Genomic DNA, 20,229 nt, shown 5'->3' with positions numbered 1-20,229 from the left:
CCAAAACCCACAGTTTCATGGTGATATCCCAGAGCCTTTTTCCCCTGCATGGTCATAATTAACAGCTTGGCTGTAAATAACAGAAACCAAATCATGTTTAGAATGGGCCATGGAAAGTCCATAGGAAAATGCATACAGCAAAGTCATCAAACCTCAGGGGAAAACACAAACAACTCCAGATTATTGTCCATTGCGTGCACTAAAATGCAACCACACAGCACAAACATTTCAGCCTTTCCATGACATTGCTAAAGTGCATCATTGTCCAACATTTACAAATTTGAAAAAATCTGTAGTTTTTGGCTACAGGACCTATTAAGTAGCTGCTTTCCCTTTCTCTCATCCGTGGAGGGACACTGCTGGCAGGAGGCCTGAGTGGGAATAGGACTAAGGTCTGCAGGCTGTGGTCAAAATGGGAGGGGAAAGATAAAAAACCTGAGTCGCTGACCACTCCCACCAAAGAGATACATATAAGCGAAGTGTTAAGGCATTAACCTGATCCAGCCCTTCTCACTCGCTTCTGTTGAGGAGGGGTGATACAGCATGTGAGAGCTGCCTGGAGTCCCTATATTTTTATGGTTTTGGTCTGCCGGATTAAAAAGAAAATCAAGAAATTTAATTTGAATTCATGTGAGACTTGGCAAAGAGGGATTAATTGAAATGGGTTCCTTTTTTTTTAAAGAAAATTTCATTTTTTGGGGGGTGAAGAGAGTAAGTGAATGAGAGAAAAAACTAAAGGATAATACAATGGCTCAAATGGACTCTGACTATGGTGTGAAGGGCAGCAGCATCATCAGGGAATGGAGTGGACAGGTCCAGCCTGCTCTGGTCGCCTCCTTAGTTTTCCTCTTCTGTCTGGAAGCATGTCTGTGGGTCAGGAACCTCAGGCTCAAGAGAAGACTGCCGGGACCCTTCGCCTGGCCAGTGGTGGGTAACGCCATGCAGCTGGGCCAGATGCCTCACATCACCTTTGCCAAGCTTGCCAAAAAATATGGAAACGTGTATCAGATACGTCTGGGCTGCAGTGATATTGTGGTCCTGAATGGAGACAAGGCAATACGTCAGGCTCTGATACAGCACAGCAAAGAGTTTGCAGGCAGACCGAACTTTGTCTCTTTTCAGTCTGTTTCTGGGGGGAAAAGTATGACTTTCACCAATTACAGCAAACAGTGGAAGATGCACAGGAAAATTGCTCAATCAACGATCAGAGCCTTCTCATCTGCCAACAGCCAGACCAAGAAAGCCTTTGAGCAGCAAATTGTGGCCGAAGCCACAGAGCTAGTTGAGATTTTCCTCAAACTCAGTGCTCATGGCCAACATTTCAACCCTGCTCATGAGCTGACAGTAGCTGCAGCTAATGTGATTTGCGCCTTATGTTTTGGAACACGTTATGGACGGGATGACATTGAGTTCAGAGCCTTGTTGCAGAGGGTGGATGAGTTCGGACAGACAGTCGGGGCTGGCAGCTTGGTAGATGTGATGCCATGGCTTCAGTCTTTTCCTAATCCAGTGCGCAGCATGTTCAAGAGCTTTAAAGAGCTGAATCGAGAGTTCTTTGGGTTTGTCCAGAACAAGGTGGAGAAGCACAGAGAGACGTTTGATCCAGAGGTAACAAGGGATATGAGCGATGCCTTTATTGGCGTGATCGATAAGGCTGAAAGTGACGGACTCACCAAAGGTCACACAGAGGGAACTGTGTCGGATCTGATTGGAGCAGGCCTGGATACCGTCTCCACTGCTCTTCACTGGATCCTTCTTCTGCTGGCTAAAAACCCTGACATACAAACCAAACTCCACGAGCTCATCGACAAGGTCGTAGGGCGAGAAAGACTACCGTCTGTCGAAGACCGAGGCAGTCTGACCTTTCTGGATGCCTTCATCTACGAAACCATGCGCTTCACCAGCTTTGTCCCGGTCACCATCCCCCACTCTACCACCTCTGATGTAACCATCGAAGGTCTCCACATTCCCAAAGACACGGTGGTCTTCATCAATCAGTGGTCCATCAATCATGACCCCCTGAAGTGGAAGGATCCACACATCTTTGACCCCTCAAGATTCCTGGATGAAAACGGCTCCCTTGACAAGGACCTCACCAACAACGTGATGATCTTCTCAGCAGGAAAGAGAAGATGTATCGGGGACCAGATTGCCAAAGTTGAAATATTTTTGTTCTTTGCAATTTTACTCCACCAATGTAGCTTTGAGAAATACGCAAATGAGGACCTATCTTTAAACTGCACCTATGGTCTAACACTGAAACCTTTAGATTATAAGATCACTGCCAAACTCAGGGGAGAGTTACTTACAGGCCAATAAAAACTGTTGGGAATGATGAGCTCCCCAATGAAAAAACAACAATGCACTATAAGGTATGTGTTGATGATTTTTACGGAATACGCTAATGTTAAGCTTCTTTACTTCTACTGACATTTCAAATACTCATGACCAACATTACTCACATTTTACTGTTACAAATGTTTGTGTATTAACACTTGGTACTCAAAAATGCATCAGAAAGCATTAAAGGTGCACTATGTAGTTTTGGTAGAGAAATGTGAAATTTGGAGAAGCGTACAGATTCTGTGGTATATGTCCATAACTCAATACACAAAGTGTCCACAGAGGAAAATGTAGTCCTTTTAACACTGTTTGAAGATAAAATGCTGCGCGGGAAGTTATGGTGGGGGAGCCGCAACAGTGTAACTCTCCTGGTAGCTTCTAAACAGTGCTCCAGGGACCCATTTTTTTCTTTGAGTAAAGTTTGTGTATTCAGTTCAGAAAATATAGTATATAATTGTTTCACTTCTCCAACTTTCAAATTTCACCACCAAAACTCCATCGTGTAACTTTAAGGTCTAATCTGAATGCAACAGAACCCCCCCCAACTCTAAACATTTGTGACTGAAAAAACCTAAGTATATCTTTTGTGGCTATGCTATTTCATGTAAAAAAAAAAAAAAAAAGAAATAGAAAAAATGTAACGAGCTCTTTGATGTGGCAACCCAAACCCAAATTTATAATAAACCTAAAGTATGTATTGTTATTTATATGAGGGTATTTAGTGGAGAATTACAATATAAAACTGGTGGTGTTGAATACATTTCGTTTTAAGCTTTTTGATCTTTCTTTGCTGATGGGGGGGAAAAAATCACGTACCAGCTGTGTGGGCTCAACTGAATCCACTGTAAAAGTATTCACCAAGGCTGGCACATATCTTCACATGTAACACTTTTTTTTTCATCCGACTTTGATTCAAATTAATGTGTGGTCCTCTACATTCATATACACAAAAATAATACATAATACTGTTGTATTCTGTTTATTAATCACATAACATTGTCTATAAATAAGCTAGTCTTTGAATTGTTGGTTATACTGTTGTCTTCTTGTAATACCTTTAAAAACATCACTGTAAACATGATGTACTAGGCATGTCACTTTCATAATAAGCTGTATAGAAGACAATAAAATGTTTTATTATTAACATGACTCAGTGTGATACAGAATGGGTTGTTTTCTATGGTGCGACTAAGCCTTGGATGTACAATAAACATTTACTTTGAATCTGTGTTGTGTATCAAATTGGTCAAAGTGTTGAGGGTCAGAGTGACTGGTTGGGTCAAACAGATAATAATAGATGTCTGATGTGTGGTGAGAGTGATGTTCTGAAAGTTTTATATGGGTTACAGGCCCAGCATGTTATTTTTCTCCACCCTTTAAACAGGTTGTGACTCAGTACATCAGCACAGGCAACAGTAAGCAGCCACAAGGTTCACTCGTCAATATTTAACATGGAGCGCGCTGTTCTTTTGGCTGCTGTGTCATTTTTCCTGAAAGAACACATTCATCTGTGTCAGCCAAGTCTGAGTAGCCCCTCCTCTATTGATACACTGGGCAGCTGGTGTAAGGACATCATCACATTGAGGACTATATATTACGTTACAAGTTTGTCATCTTGATCAGCCCAAATAATATGAACAATTCATGGAGAAAAAAGTGTACATAAAAATGAAGCAGGATAATATGCAATAACTTTCAGCCCATAGTTAATAATAGGTGACTATTAGAAATAGGGCTGTCAGCATTAACTTGTTAATCGCTGTTAATTAAGGTATAAAATGAATGCTATTGCATGCTATTTTGTCCCTTTATGCACACTGTAGATAAGCCTCCGCAGTGTTTCCCTGCAGTCACAGTGATGGAAAAGAACGACACTGCTGCATCTTTGAACGTCTCATTTCAAAACTCAGACAGCTCAGCTGACGAGTCAAAAGTAATATCCACCTTATGGCATCAAACATTTTGATTTTCCAGAAGGTCCTTACTTTATTTCAAAATAAAAGCAGGATTAAATTCAAACAGAAAGTGATGTACTCTCAGTTTGAGAGAGTACAAAAATTCAAAATAAAAGCATGACAATTTTCTTTTTCATTGCGGAATAATGGAATTTCAAACATTCAATTAAAAATGTGATTATTAATCACAATTAAAACATTTTACTGTTTGACAGCCCTCATTAGAACTCATTAGTGGTTTCACTTGGGCATCAATTGTTAAGCTTCAGTTTCTTGATTTTTAATTAAATGTTCCAAATTTTTTTTACATAAAAGATCACTCCACTACATTCTCAATCAAGGGTTTATTTCATACTTTTGATATTTCCAAAAGGTCAAACTAGAATTGTATTGTGACTCCTCATAAAGCAGGGTCTCGTGTCTGAAACATTTCAGATGTCTATGACTTGATGGCAGTTCGTCAAAAGAAAGATTCCTGATCAAAACTTCTAATAGTGTGTAAATTGAATGAATGTTCGGACATTACAAAGGGTAAATTATCCAACGAAAAATATGCTCTCCTAGTAAGATAAGACCAGCAGAACCGTTTTTTTCTTCTTGACAATCCAATAAATCCTTTTTACGAGTCCTACATTGGAGACACAGTAAGTAGCTAAAACAAGTTAAATAATATGTATTTTATAGGCTGTTTGAGTATTATCAGAGTTTAGTTTTAAAAACACAAACAACCCCTAAAAAAATCACTCGCCGCTAAATGATATTTTAGTAACATCTTACCTACCTGACATGACCCACCTGTGTTTGTACAAGTGTTTGCTTGTTTAGCTACCCACTATTTTCAACCTCCCTCTATTTCAACAAACACAGTCAACAAGCATCCTAAAAATTCCTCCTCCTGACTGACTTTCCTTATTATGGGAAAACCAAAACCACCCAAGACTCAACATTTATCTTTGCTGTAAAGTATGGTACGTAAATATTAGCTTAAATGTGGGTAATCAGCTTATCATCTTCTCTTCCTTCAATCTCTCCTTTCCTCATGCGCTGGCACATTTGGCTTGTATTCTCCAGAGTCTACATGCGCACTTGTAGGAGCAGCACTGGGACCGGCTTGTTTTCACTGAGGTTAATACAGATCAGGTTGAAGAAATGTTGTACTGTAACATGCTCTCTCTGCCCCACTCTCTCTCTCTCTCTCTCTCTTTGCTCTGACACTGCAAGAACCCTAGAGGGAGGAATGGGTCACCTAACCTCCTGTTCCTGTTTCCATCAGTGCTTCCCATAACATTTATGAAATGCGTCCAGCTGAAAGACTCCCTTTCACCCAGAGTCACCCGCTCTTCTCTCCACAAACCCCTGCAGCCCCCCGACCTGCACAGTTTCACTCCTTAAAGGAAAACAAAAAAAAAAAGTGTACAGGCCGACAGTTTTTCAACTCTGAGGTTATTCATATTCTGCACGTACGCAGAGCCACAGAGTGACCTCCCACAAAGTTCACTCCCCCACCACAAGAAATCCAAAACCCCCTTCTCTTCTCTTCTGTATTAACTTTGACATGCAATCTGCAGTCAATGTTTCTGGGGATGTGACACAGCGAGGTAGAATTACTTGGATGCAGACAAAATGCAATCCTCCAGAAAATCTCTTCCCCTGTCCACCGCCATCATCTGCGGAAACGCAGCGGAACATTGTGTCAGGGCACTGGCGAGAAAACAGCCTCATGTTCTTATTCAGCAATTCTTTCCTACAACACCAAAAACACCGACCACAGCTCAATCCAAAAATCTTGCAGACAAAAAAACACGACTGAAATTTTTGCGTGCTCTTCCTTTTGACCCGAAACATCAAACAACAAAGCTGATCATCAATCATCTGTTACAATAAAAATGGAATCATGGATTCCAGTAAACATATTTCTTTGAATAACAAGAACAAACAGCCAGTGAGGGGGGGGGAAAGAGCTCAAGTGAAGAAACTATGAATCTTTTTTTCCCCAGAGAAGAACATGTTGGAAGGACAAGGGTGACATTTCCAACTTGTTTCAACAAATACTTAGTCTCACTTCTTTATATTTACATAGCATTTCTTTATTTCCAGTAGTTAAAAAACACAATCTCTCTGTGATAATTGGACTACAATTGGAGAGACGACAGCCATTGCCTGGCACTTCTTTAATAAACCAAATCTGTGATGCTCCACGTCTTAGAATTACATAATTGTGTCCAAAATCGTCTGAAAGAGCTCAGATTTGAAATTGGCTTCTTTGTAATATATTCCAGAGTTTTTGAGTGATGTTCCATTTTTTTGGCTCAACAAATGTTTCCCCTCCTTTGAACCCCCAATGTGGAATTATGTCATAGACATAAACACTAAGCAGAACCTATAAAAATGTTCCAGTTGACATTATAATCAAGTCATGCCACCTTTAAAGTTTGCTATCCTGCTATAAACTCTCCATTTCAACACATTACTGACATGCAACAATTACTGACCCTTCACTTCAGACTCTGGAGCACAACCTCACGCAAACATCATAAAGACATATGAAGTGACCCTTTCAATAAACAATTACCCAGCTCATTATTATAGGGCGGGGCGGTTAGTGATTGTTGTTTTGTCCGTGCTGGGATTTTTGTTTTGGAGCGAAGGCATGGAAAGGAGCCTTGACATCAAAAATATGTAATGTACAGTGTTATTTGGCACATTTCTTTCCTAGACAATTCCTTTAGGGAAGTGCAGGCGGCAGTGATCCGTGGTGGTCAGTATGACAACATGGATAGCATATGGTATTTGTTTATGGATAAAAAAAAAAAAAGTCATATTAACTATGTGCTTGATATGGAACCTGAGTAACCCTGTCTCCAATGATTTATGCCAAATGTCAGTGTGTTGACTTCCAGTGCAGGATGTGATGTAGTGTGACCATTATAGAGCGGAGAGAGACCAGAGGGTGATTGGAGGCTAATACGGGGGAGAGATTTGCACCCGTAGTCTGCCATCCTCTATTGACTGGAAGGGCTGATGGAGGTTAAAGCCGTTATAGGATGTTCTCAATTTGTTGCAATAAAAAGTTTTCCCTTTTCAATTCTGATATCTTAAACTAAACTTGTACATCCGTGGAAAACTGAATCCAATTATGATTCCAATGCTTTAAAAAAACACACCTATTTTTAACATTATTATACATACAGCTGTAGGCCTGTACTACCCACCCAGTATGGCAACAATTACTACATTTGAAACTAAGGCATTGGCTTCTTTACACACAGCTGTTCTGGTAGGATTTCAAGTTAAAAATACCGCCAAATTGCTAACGTTGGCCAGCTTCCAAAAGCCCTTTCACATTGACGTTATTCCGCATTGCCGTAACAAAGCTCCCAAGCCACTCCATTTTTTATACTTTTGCATTTAACCCCACGACGTAACATGGGTCTTGCAGTGTGTCATTTTACACTGGAGTTGTGGAAGTGACAAGAGGCACTAAGTGTAAACAAACAGCACAAGCCCTATTGGCTCTGAAGGAACACTGTTTCGCCTTCAATTGGTGGCGAATCATAACCGAGGCGTACCAGAGGTGTAACAATCCAGAATCCCCACTACAACTACTTGATTATCTTTTGTAATTGTAATTGTAATTTTCATGTGATAAATTACTTGAAACCAGTTCTTTTTTTTAGCTTTAAGACTATATTTTCAGGTGGTAGCCATTGAGGCAGCACAGTGAAACTTGGAATTGAAAGTGACGGTTTTGAGCTGGCAAGAAGATATTCTTGTAATTCTGGAGAGATGGCTGATTATTTCAAGGCTTACAAAGTATGGACCTATTTGGTGCATAGTTTGGCGTATCTGCCAATCATGAATTTCTAGGCTTTATCAGAGGCATTTCCAATACTGGTATCAGTATCTGAAGAACTATTTTTCCCTGCAGAGAGGTGATTAAGCTAAGAGAGCCCACTGACTATATTTAAACCACTTACATTATTTACAAGCACTCCCCTTATTTTCTAATCAGAACAGCAGGACTTGGCTTTTTTCACTCAAGTAAACACAAAAACACTCTCTTCACATGCCAAACCGTGAAAGCAAATTAGATTACCATAGTTTGTCTGGTACAAATAACTCACAATCTCATTTTTTCTCATGATAAATCAGTGCTTGTCGACTTTCAGAGTGAGAATCTGGCACTTCCCTGAAGGTCCAGCACCTTTGAGAGGCCATCCATCCTTTGCAGTGTGACAGATAGCAGCCTGAGCTCAGACGATAAGGGACCACTGGCACCACTGTTGTGTAACCGAGACTGGAACCACTTCAAGAGGTACATACAGAGTGTCTCTGAGGAGCAGACATATCTGACGTGTTTTGAAAAGGGAGGAAATAAATCAGATTATTGCTCTGTGTATTTGTGCAAGTAACATGAGAACGTTGGAAACGCTCAAACGACTGATATCTCATGCATGACTGAGAGAGAGACGTGAAGATAGGAGACTTCCAGACAAATGCAACTTTTAACTTTCAGAACTGAACTTTGATAAATTCATGTTTTTGTAAAGAAAAAGAACATACTGTGGGAAAATAATGCTGGAAAATGTGAACTAAACTTTTCTTTTCTAAATTGAACCCATCATTTTCATGATTAGAGATGTACAGGGAGGAAGATAAAAGCTTCTAATCTTTGTATGTATGATGTTGTATTTGCTCTATTTTTAAAAGACGTGGTATTGCTCTCTGTCGAATAAAGAGAGAGGGTGAATGGCATTGTGCATACCAGACAAAGTCTAACCATGTCCTCTTGGCAAAACACATAATCATCCACATTCTTCACAGCTCATCATCACATTAGACCCAGTGGGCTGACTGGCATATTACCAGACTGGCCAATCCCAACAACAAAGCCAACACTGAGGGATCAGAAAGTTTGTTTCTTTGGAGGAAAATAAACCTTTTTAAGTTACAATTTGCACCTTTTATAAAAGGCAGCCATGATAAATAGTGTAGTTGACATCGACTGCTTGCCTTGACTATTTCTATAGAAACCTGGAGCCAGGCCCTTAAAGCATATTACATCCCCAACTACAGCCCACTAAACCAGGAAATCTCCATTTTTACACTTTTTACTGACTACTCAAATGATGTCAAACATGTTAATCAGGGAACTTTTGAGTTCCCACTGCATATTCTGCTGCCATTATACAAAGTCAGGCTAGTTTCTCCCTTTTTCCCGCTAACTGTTAGCTAACCTTACCACCTGCTTAATGCAGCTAAAAAACATGAACGGGGAATATGTACTTTTATTCATTTATGTGATCATGAAGCGTGCTTAGTTTACAAGACAATCAGACTCCAAATTTTCTTTTTAAATGGCTGTGTAAATGGACTTGAGCTTATATAGCGCTTTTCTAGTCTTCCAACTACTCAAAGTGCTTTTACAGTGCCACTACCTACCCATTCACACCCATTCACACACTGATGGTAGTGGACGCTATGTAGTATCATCCATCAGAAGTAACTAATCCCCTTCATACACCACCGCCGAAGCAATTTGGGGTTAAGTGTCTCGCTCGGATCGAACCCTCGACCTTCCAGTAGAGAGACGACGACTCTACCAACTGAGCCACAGCCGCCATATGTCCATGCTTGTGCTCGTGCATGAACTGTTTTCCGTGCCAAAGTAACCTCTTCCAAGCTCAGCAGGGCCAAGGAAGTGTACTGAGCTTGAGCACGGAGTGGAGCACTCGCACTAGTCAAGCAAACTGGACTTTAGGGCTGAAGCGTGCTTAGGCGCGGTACGGATTGCCCAGTGTGAGTGCGCCCTTAAAAGAGAAGCATTCGATGACCTAAGGGATCTGGCAGGAACGTAAAATGAGAGCTCAGTATTTTATGGAGGACTAAGGCCGTGTAAAGTGTTAAAAAAAATAAAAAAGAACTTAAAAATCAATTTGAAAAGAAACAGATTTTTTTAAGGGGAGTTAAGTGATCCATTCTTGTTAAGACCCTGTCTGCAGCATTCTGAATTAGTTGTAATTTTCAGAGAGACTTTATGGGCAATTCAGTAAAAAGGGAGTTACAACAATCAATACAGCTGATGATAAAAGTGTGAATTAAAATTTCAGCATCTTTCCCTGATTTGAAAAACTCTATCTTTTCTCTGTAGAGTTTGCCCAACAATGAACATCAGCTCAAACGGAAAAGCTCACAGGTGAGAGGATAAAAAAAGGTGTCCATATAATGTTTTCTATGCCCTGTATTACAGACAACAAGCAGTTAAACTTACTCTCCTGAGTTGATGCCAGTTTCAGAGTGTGTGGTCTGAAACAGTGGCCTTGGCGTAGTGCAGCTGGGTAATCATCTGAATCCACAATGAATATGTAATATTTCATAATCATTGGTAAGAATAAGAGAGCAAGTCATTACCATCCCTTACAACATCATGGCCAATCAAGATGTAATCTTTCATACCCACTGTGTCGAAGAAATAACAAGAGTGAGTTACAAATGTCCTGTAATCATTTAATTTCTGCTGAATAAAAGAAGAGTAATCATCCTGGATCTGTCATAATCTGCCACATTTTTTTAACGTTTTTCTGCCTGGAGTTCTTGCTGTTGTCCTGGGGTAAGAAACATTTTGTAACCATTTTTTCTCACCAAAAAATGTTGCACGCTCCCATGTCACACAAGCTACCCATAATTCAGTTCTCGGCTGCGGCAGAACCCCGTCTCAATTCACCCCTTGCTTTCACGCTATCCCACTTCAAGCCCTCTCTTCTTGGCATCCTCTCATGCCAGACCAAAACAATTTGGAAATAAGCTATTTGAGTTTGTAGGGATACATTTTTCAGTTGTTTTTACATGCAGCTTTTTTAGTGCGCTGTGATTGTCTGTCAGAGTTTCCCCACTCACTTAGAGCGAAACGCTTTGCTGTAGCTGAGCACGTAACTGAAAATACTTTCCTCTGCTAACTGTTACGCTTGGAGCGCGTAGGCTTGTGCACAGTTTGAGATGTCATATTTCAAGTCCTGTTATCATAAAAGACAGTTTCACAGACATGTTGTGCCTCTTTATACTTTCACTGTAAAGAAGGCAAAATGAAAAAAGTAGGTTATTCAAAGTTGATAAGAATTCTACTTTTTAAGGGTTGATTTTCTGACATATACGTTACATTTAATTGGGACCCTTGACAGCTAATTTTTGCTAAATATCTGAACTTCAAGCAGAATTCTCAACATAGGAACAGTTCCATGAGGCGACGGACTTTTTGAGGTAAGTGGGGTTTCTTTTCTTCTTCTTTTTTAAGATTAATGTTTGGGTTTTTTGCCTTTATTTGTTAGGACAACAGTAGAGATACAGGAAATGTTGGGGGAGAGAGAGTGGGAGATGACTTGCACCACATAGTGTCAGGACTGGGATCGATTCCTGTTAGCCGCTGTCAGAGGCAGCTGCTTGGGAACCCAGGCCAGTAAGAGCCCCAACAGACTCTAGAATCGCCACTGGCCGCTGTACATTGGGCGCCTGCTCTACCAACTGAGCACCATTCACCAAAGCTTGGACTGAGGACTAAATAAAATCCCAGGGAATTAATTCCTGTTAGCAGGGAGTACTTTGAAAAGTAAAGACGTTAAGGTGGGACTTGCAAGCCTGAACATTTCTGGTACCAATGCATTCAGATGACTCTTACAACTTAACAGACACATTTTTCTAATTATAAATAATTTAAAGACCTTTGTGAGAACTCAGACAACAATGGGCTGCAGGAACATTTTTAATTTCTGTAAAAAGTACCTCTTGGACTAAAAGTCAAAATGTGGAAAACGCAGCTTTAGATGATGACAGTATGTAGGAGTTTGTACTTATAGAGTTCAATTCTGCTTATGAAGATGCACACAAATAGAGACATGCTGAGACACTGTGCACTCAATGCTTTATTTTTATCCGGCACTCATTAGCCTCATGACAGCACAAGCAGCAAACGCAGTTCACAGAAGCAAGAAGAGGTCAACATTTCTTTCACATATCCTCTCGTCTGCCAATCTGTGTGTAGTATCTATAGCTGAATGAATCTGTTCGTCATGTGTTCATCAGGTCAATGAATCTGTTCGTCATGTGTTCATCAGGTCAATGAATCTGTTCGTCATGTGGGCTTATGAGGGTTAACGGCCAAATATTATATAATTATTTATTCCTGCAACACAAAGCTTGAACTGAAAATCAAGCATAACATTTTCATCAGGAGCAAACAAGTTCCAATACTATAATCATCCACCTACAGCCTGTTTGTCAGGGACACACACAGGCGCCACTAATATTCAGTTGGACCAGCATCCAACAATTCCTAGTAAACAGATGTGGACAGGATGTCAAATGTGCGGGTGTGCGCGCCTTGACTCTGCAAGTTTCCTCACAATAGCTATCAGCTGGTTTGCAGGAGAACACATCCGGTGTGGGACTCCACTCTGTAAACCAGCATCTGAATGGGTTCAGGGGGCCACTCAGGACAGAGCGAGAGGTGCTGGAAGACGACATGAGCTGGAGCGGAGGTGCGGATCATTAAAAAACAACAAAGTGGGGATGAAGGGTGCTTATGGAAATGCTGGGGCTAACACGAGGTTCCGGAGACACCGTTTACTCAGCCTGCCAGCATTAGAGGACTTGGCCCGCTTTTCCTCTCCTCCTCCTCCTCCTCCAGTGGGATGATTCGAGCTCAATCTCACAGGAGGGGAAAAATGAGAGGACACAGAAGCCGATCATGTTCGGACTGTTTTCGCAAAGGAATGGTATCCTTTTAGTGTTCCAGAGAGAAATAAATGTGCTCAAAATCAAGTTGGCAATCGTTAGGTTTTCCAAAAACAGATTTTCTGCATACCAGGGTTTCACCTCTGGCTTACACATGAGCGATCCTCAGAGAGAGCTGCAGCTTTTATCCGAGTGTGAAGCCATGCAATGCCACTGATGACAACAAACACGTATTAAATCTGAGCAGGGTGATCTCACAGCATTATGTAAGACGGCGGTGCCCGTGCCAGACCCTCAGACAGTTGAGTGCAAGTGAGACATTCAGGTGCATGCTGCTGAACACGCAGCTCTCCTCTTTGCCTGCCTTACTTGGAAATACTTGGTAGAGCTTTCTCAACTTGATTACCCCAATAACAATCCAGAGCCAGGCCTTTAAAGTAGATGGGGCAGTAAAATGTTTTTTTGAAATAAATATAGCTTTTACAATAAAACAAAATCATAAACTTAAACAGCTTAAATGACTAAACTGTCTAGAATGAGTTCAGTAGCTTGCAGTGATTACATAATTCAGTTTAGGCAGAGAAGGAGTTAACACATGTGTACTGAGCTACCTTTATTTGAACCATAGTGGCTTTGGGACCTCTCACACAGGGCTTCAGCTCAGCTTTCAAACACAATTACATGTTTGTGAACATTTTACTCCAGCCTCTTGCACAGTCAGTTCGCTTTAGAAATATGAGGTCTGACTGCTTTAAATGAAGATAAATGAGGTGATTTAGAATCATAAAAAAAACTTGATCGAGCTTTAATTTGTGGTTTGATTTTCCTCCTGTGGTTGAAGTGTGAACTAAATGATGAAGAAGGGGCTGAAAAATGTGTGAAATATTACACCCCAGCACATTTATTAGACTCCGGTCCAAAAGCTGTTGGACGAAGAGTGGAAACCATTGACAGGATATTTAAGCGTATCTCTGTAGTCAATCCAAGAAACAGCGCTTGCAAGATGTGGAGACATTGGTGTGTTTATTTAAAGGAGTGTGAAGTGTGCTGCCATCCCATCACAAGTGCAATTTCACTCAGAGGGGTCAGAGCAAATAAAGTGCCATATGATGACTCAGAGGAGGAGGACGGCGTCTGGTATGAATGACAGCCTCTGACTCAGATTTCTGCACACGCACACAGGTGGCTTTGGTTTTGACAACCAGAGCCTTTCCTGTGACTAGGAGACACCAGAAGTGAGAGAAGCATCTACAACTGCACATCCTACTACCCCCCCCCCCCAAACCTCCATCACCATCATCCATATGCAAATCCCAGTCGCAGTGGGCAGAGCTGGGGGAGACAGGAGTCGGGGTGTCTGCTCTAATTCTCCAAACTGGGATCACATAGCAGAGGAGAACCCATTAAGCCAGTCTTGGACTTTGGCTGACTCCCCAGCAGCATAGGCCCTCCTCATCTTACCCCCACCAATCCTCCCACTCTTTTACTCCTCCCACGCATACTCCCACCCCCCACCGGCTTGGGTGCCAGGAACTAAGATGTATGGGCCTCTGCAGAGAACCACCTCCAAGGTAGTACTTGTCTCCTCTGCCAGCAAAAATAAGACATTCTGCTCTCTCTTTCTCTCTCAACACAAGTCCCTCTGCATCACAGTGGTCAGAGAACTGCCAGGAGCTACAGCCAACAACTACACTGGCTTCCCCCCCCCTCTGGCTCTGAGAGAAATTTACTTTGCCCCGGGAAATTTCGGCAGATAAAGTCCTGCCAGTTCTGGAGGCAATGTGTGTTCTCTGAGATAAGTTACGTCTTAGACTGGAGCTGAGTGTTTGTTGGGGTTTACTGTTGTTAGGTTAAAAATTGGGAATTTCATGGACTGTAGACTATCTTGGCTATGCTTAAAGACAGATAGAGGCAGTCCAAGATTCCACTTAAAAATTCTTGCTTAGTTCAAAAATGGGTGAAAAGTAAATAGAGAATGCGGGGGCACTTTGAGAAGAATCAGTGGTGCGGATTAAGGTTGCCCAATATTGGATACTCTGATACTTTACAATCGCACATTTTGAAACGATATAACTTGTCTTATTCCATCGTTCAATAACAATTAAGATACAGAATTGTCCCAAAAACAGCAATCTAACGAGAAAATCCAAAAATACAGACCGGTGGCAGTTTGTGCAGGAACAGGCATCATCTCGCACTTCTTTGGGTCATGAGTGATAATTGAGAGGAAATATTCTAAAATCAGTCAAAAACCTATATTTTTTGGGGTAAGGGCTGCTTCTTTTGTCTTCTACCTTTTAATGTGTTTCAAATAAGAAAGTATGTGTTCTGTAAAGTGTTTACAGGTTGGTTATTAAAAACAAGACATTTGGATGCCCAGTAGTTCTATTTTGTTACCATTGTTTCAAAACAGGTATCAATATATATTTGTATTAAAGTTCAAATTCTGGTGTCTTGACAACCCTGTGGGAACGTTTAATAGACTCAAGGCTGTGACCCCAAAAAACTAATCGCAACCGCAACAATGAAATGCTCGACAGAAATCTTACCCAATCTATTTCAGAGTCTAATTCTGTTCCAAACCCCTAATCCCCGATCAGCCCCTTTTCAAACCAATGATGAGACTTTCTAATCTAAGGAGGACATCATTTATATTATTTTCGGGAAATGTGACCATCACACAGCATTTAAAGGAACATAATGCATGAATGTCATTGTGGTTCAGAGGATTAAGTTAAATTCGGATGTCCTGTTCCATCACAGTTCATCACTTTTGTCCTTAAATTGTCCTTTAACCAGCTCTAACCTATAATTAGTTTAGCATCATGTCTCTATAAATTCTACAGACTTTACATCCAGTGAGTTTCTAATAAAAGATCTAAAAGGGCTTACACATCCAGCAACTTCCATGTCGCCAGGAAAAAGTGAAAAAGGAAATCTGTACTAGCTAACTGACATGTATTTGACATCTGTCTTTGTACTTGTGGTATGTCACCAATATCGGGACAGACAAACATGATTGAAGCGAGAATGCTCACTGACGTAATGGATACATCTGTATTTTAGGTCCAGTGCAAACATGTGGACATTTGAGTGCAAAGGGACGGCTGCCTGCGTCCTCCTGAGTGGTCCAGCTGAGAAAACACTCCTCGCAACACTCTCCACAACGTAAAATCTGACCCCCTGAAAAGGAAAAATTTGAATTCCATTGTTAACGTCCCATGGCACCCATTCGGTTTGGCCCGGAGCTGACATCACACCTACTCCTTGTTTCAAAACAAACTGCAGGGGAAGAGTTTAACATCGAGTACCTTAAGGGGTGATTTATGACGAGCTGTTAAAGATAGGAGCGATTCTGGAGCAGTATGTCAGCTTTTGAGCGAGAAAAGGAAGGACGTCAGGTGATTTTACAGGAAAGGTATACTCACACTGCAGTTCAGTCACATCCAATTCCATCAAGTGAAGTGGATCAACTACAACAGGACAGCCTATGCAGAAAACTCAGAATATCCTAATTGAAAGACAGAGATCTTTCACTGACCCAATGAATCATTCATTCTCTCTGAAAAGGGATTCCCAATTTTCAAATGAGGAAATACTGAAGTATCAATGTCTCTGTAAGAATGGATAATAAACGACCAACCAGCTCTTCTGGTGCCCTTTTGCTTGATAAGGTTTTTGTATGCATCTTTCAGCGTATTAGTTATTTGATTCAGCCTCACCACTCTCATCTCCATCGTGTCCAGTGAAAGAAGGCAGATTTGTTTTCAGCAAAAAGAAAGAAGCATAGACGCTACCAGCTCGGCACCAAAGGACAGATAATAAAACACAATAATAAACATAATAGAGCATAACAGCTCAACCTTCTACAAAGTGATATTCTATATTTTGTTTACAAATGGTCACAGTATAGTGATGTCGTTAACTCAAATTAAATCAAGCTCAGGTTTTTTTGTTTTTTTTTATTATTAAAAAAATCAATTGACCAAGCTATACCAAGAAACTAGGCATACATAAAGCGTGCACATAAACCTAAAATACAGGGTTTAAAGAGGTTCCTCCCATTACTCAGGTCTCTGAACGGATAAATCATAAGATCTTATATTTCAATCAGACTTGATACATTTACCTTTTTCTTTCTTTTTTAGCTCGATCTAGTTTATAGTCATCATTATTTTCAGCATATGAATGCAGAATCTTAAGGCAAGTGCCTTCATTTTTGTTACCAAGCATTCTGTTTCATGTTTTGTAGTTCATTTCAGCAGGTTTTTTGGTTGATTACAAGACAACAGTCCACCAGGAAGATAAAAGGTGCAAAGCTCAATCCCTGTTATGCTTTCTTGACCATTGTTTTTATCATTCTCTAGTAACAGACATAGGTATGCAAGTGCAGCTAACAATCTGCTCTGAGATGAAGTCTAACTAGTCCTTCTCCATACTTGCTTCCCGAATTGCAAGTTGGACTACAATGAACAAACAGAAGTTGTGGTCGTAAGTCCTCCCGCTGACCCAGGGACTATATAAGACAATAACTGATGGGTTTTAAGATTAAATTCTTCGTAATGCATGACAATAAATAATATTGTTATATAATGGCCATTCATTCATGGCCATTTATCATCGTTCTTAAACGGTTAATACGATGCACTGTAGTGCCGCAGCTCAGAGAGAAACACTACACATGAGTCAACATGTTGAACTCATCCTGAAGAGAGCTGCACAATCCCTACTAACACTCACGCCTAGCTTTCATCCCATCATGCATCTGTTCTCCTAATGGCTGCGGTAACTTGTGGATGACCATGTCCCCGCTCATAAAGCCTGTGTGGTCACACGGTGGTTTAATAGCATGACATGGATGTTAACCATTACCCAGAGTCCACATTCAAAAACAAGCATGATTTGATTATTTTAGCTTTATGAAACACTCCATCATATTCTCCTGGATACACACACACACACACATGCACGCACACACACACACACACACACACACACACACACACACACACACACACACACACACACACACACACACACACACACACACACACACACACACACACACACACACACACACACACACACACTGATGAAGAAAATGGAACAAAACTTACAGTAAATAAGAAGTAGACAATATAGCAACAGATACTGTAGACTAAACAAGACATTAAAAAATAGATCTTCAATAGCCTATAGGGAATTATATCAAAGACTGTTTGTTTTTTCTCTCAGCCCAGTATTTAGATATATGTCAGTTTAGCTTATTTGGAAGAGATTAGTGTCTAAGTGGGATTGATATAGTACAGAAGAGCTGGAGCGAGAGAGCAGTGTCTTGTTACCTCCTGACCTTACAAAGACAGTCATGAAGGCAGAAGGAGGCCAGAGATAAACCTCTTACCCGCCGAAACACAAGTTATTAAAATAAGTATGACAGATACAATTCATAATAAGTATGCATGGCATATTTCCAAAAGGTTAAATGATAGTATTACAGTTCCCAAAGGTTTAAACACATTTCCAGAGACTGTGGCTCGATTTCTCAATCCTCTAAACACAAACCGGAAACGGTTAACTACTTTGTTAAAACTCCACAAATATCTTGCAAAATGAAACACAGCTCTCAAAAACATGTTCACTCTTCCACTTAAGGAATACACCCTGCTATTATACTGTACGTTCATGTCTTACAGAACATCAAATAAATACTGCTGTGATTCATTCAAAACGCAACCATCACAAGTTTTCCTGTATGTTTTGGCTTCATGAGGGTAACAAAGCCATGCTCAATACCTGCTGGTGAAAATAATTATGAACGACCCGTGCAAAACTCCAGCTTACTAAATGGACAAACCACCCCTCTCTGCGACGAAGCCAACACTTAATGTAAAATAATGAAAAGTTGCTGTGGGATATTTTCTTATGATTGGTTTGCAGAATTAATTGTGTTATTTTTCTAAATTATATGAAAATTGTGAATCTTGCTCAATGAGTTAATTTCTGTTTGGGATTGGAATAAATATCTTGTATTTTTAAAATGCTTACTATTGCATCACTAAAAAAGTAAAATACACAGCCTGTTTTTGCAGATTTGAAGAGCTTTGAGGTGACAAGATACATACATGGCGAGGCAGCCCTCTTGCTTTGGGACTTTTTTACTTTAATTCAAATTCAAAGTAACATTTCTAAAAAAAGGGCTCAGTATGAGGGGAGCCAGCACTATCCTTTGCTTAAAACATTTCTGGGAATTGCACTTATCGATGCAGTGATTGGAAAGACGGCAGACATTTGTTTAGCACATGGAGTGTTAATTTGTCAGAGTGCTTATTAGATGTAAGCGGACCTCATTGCTCAGCATGCCAACTACAACACACATGGGAAACGCTACACTCACACTGAGGAAATGACTTTGCTGGATTGATAGAATTCCATAAAGGCCAAGGATATTTATCACTTGATGTATAAAGAGCTAAACGCTTGAGCAGCTTGATGCCAACACAAGAATCTGTGCAGCCAAAAACTGCTGATTGAATAGAAAGGGGTTTTGTGGGAGAACGCAAGGAAGCAACTCACATGAAAGTCTGCAGGAAAGAAAAAGCTTGAGGCTTATTCCACTTTGGCAGGTCCTCACCTTGGTAATATAAGAATGGTGAACCAGCAGAAGAAATATGCAGTGTTTTCAACAAATGGCATCAAGACCAACAAGACTTTTGCTTGCATTTGCATGATGGACATCAAAAATACTTTGGATGCTGAGCTTTGCCCAGTTTTCAATCTGATGTGGGGAAATGAAAATATTCCGTGGGGGTCATCTGACATTAGCTTGTGTTTCCTTAAGTTATACTTTTAACTTTAAAAAACACAGCCACATCTTTAGAAAATAATGTATCTGCCTCAATGTGATCTCAGAAGTACAGAAGCTGAAAAAAATGTTTGTGACTGGGAAAAGTCTGACTAAAACGTATTAAGTTCGCACAACCACTAGGAAAGTAGAGACAATTTTTATCAAGCAACTTGATGAGTTGCAAATCTTGATATTAATAGCTTGCTCACATTTCACTTGGAATATGGTAAAAGGTTGCAAGTTCTTTCTTAACATTTGTTTGGGTTTCACCTCACATCTTCAGGCCCTGACACACCAAGGAGATCGTCGGCCGTCTGTCCTAGTTGGACCGACAGTGAGCGATTGTCGCCCTAGTTTTTG

At 40.6% G+C, this 20,229-nt stretch overlaps 1 protein-coding gene across 1 annotated transcript; it reads left to right on the top strand.

Annotated features, from left to right (window-relative positions):
• The first annotated feature begins 488 nt into the window (after positions 1-488).
• LOC132993217 (cytochrome P450 1B1-like) lies at positions 489-3,567 on the top strand. Its single transcript, XM_061062914.1, has one exon. The coding sequence runs from the start codon at positions 748-750 to the stop codon at positions 2,317-2,319; it is 1,572 nt and encodes a 523-aa protein (XP_060918897.1). The 5' UTR covers positions 489-747; the 3' UTR covers positions 2,320-3,567.
• The last annotated feature ends 16,662 nt before the right edge of the window (positions 3,568-20,229 follow it).

This window comes from Labrus mixtus, chromosome 18 (genome assembly GCF_963584025.1).
Source record: "Labrus mixtus chromosome 18, fLabMix1.1, whole genome shotgun sequence".
Lineage (NCBI taxonomy): Eukaryota > Metazoa > Chordata > Actinopteri > Labriformes > Labridae > Labrus > Labrus mixtus.
The sequence above is the reverse complement of the archived record's forward strand: the minus strand, read 5'-3'. Positions and strand labels throughout refer to the sequence as shown.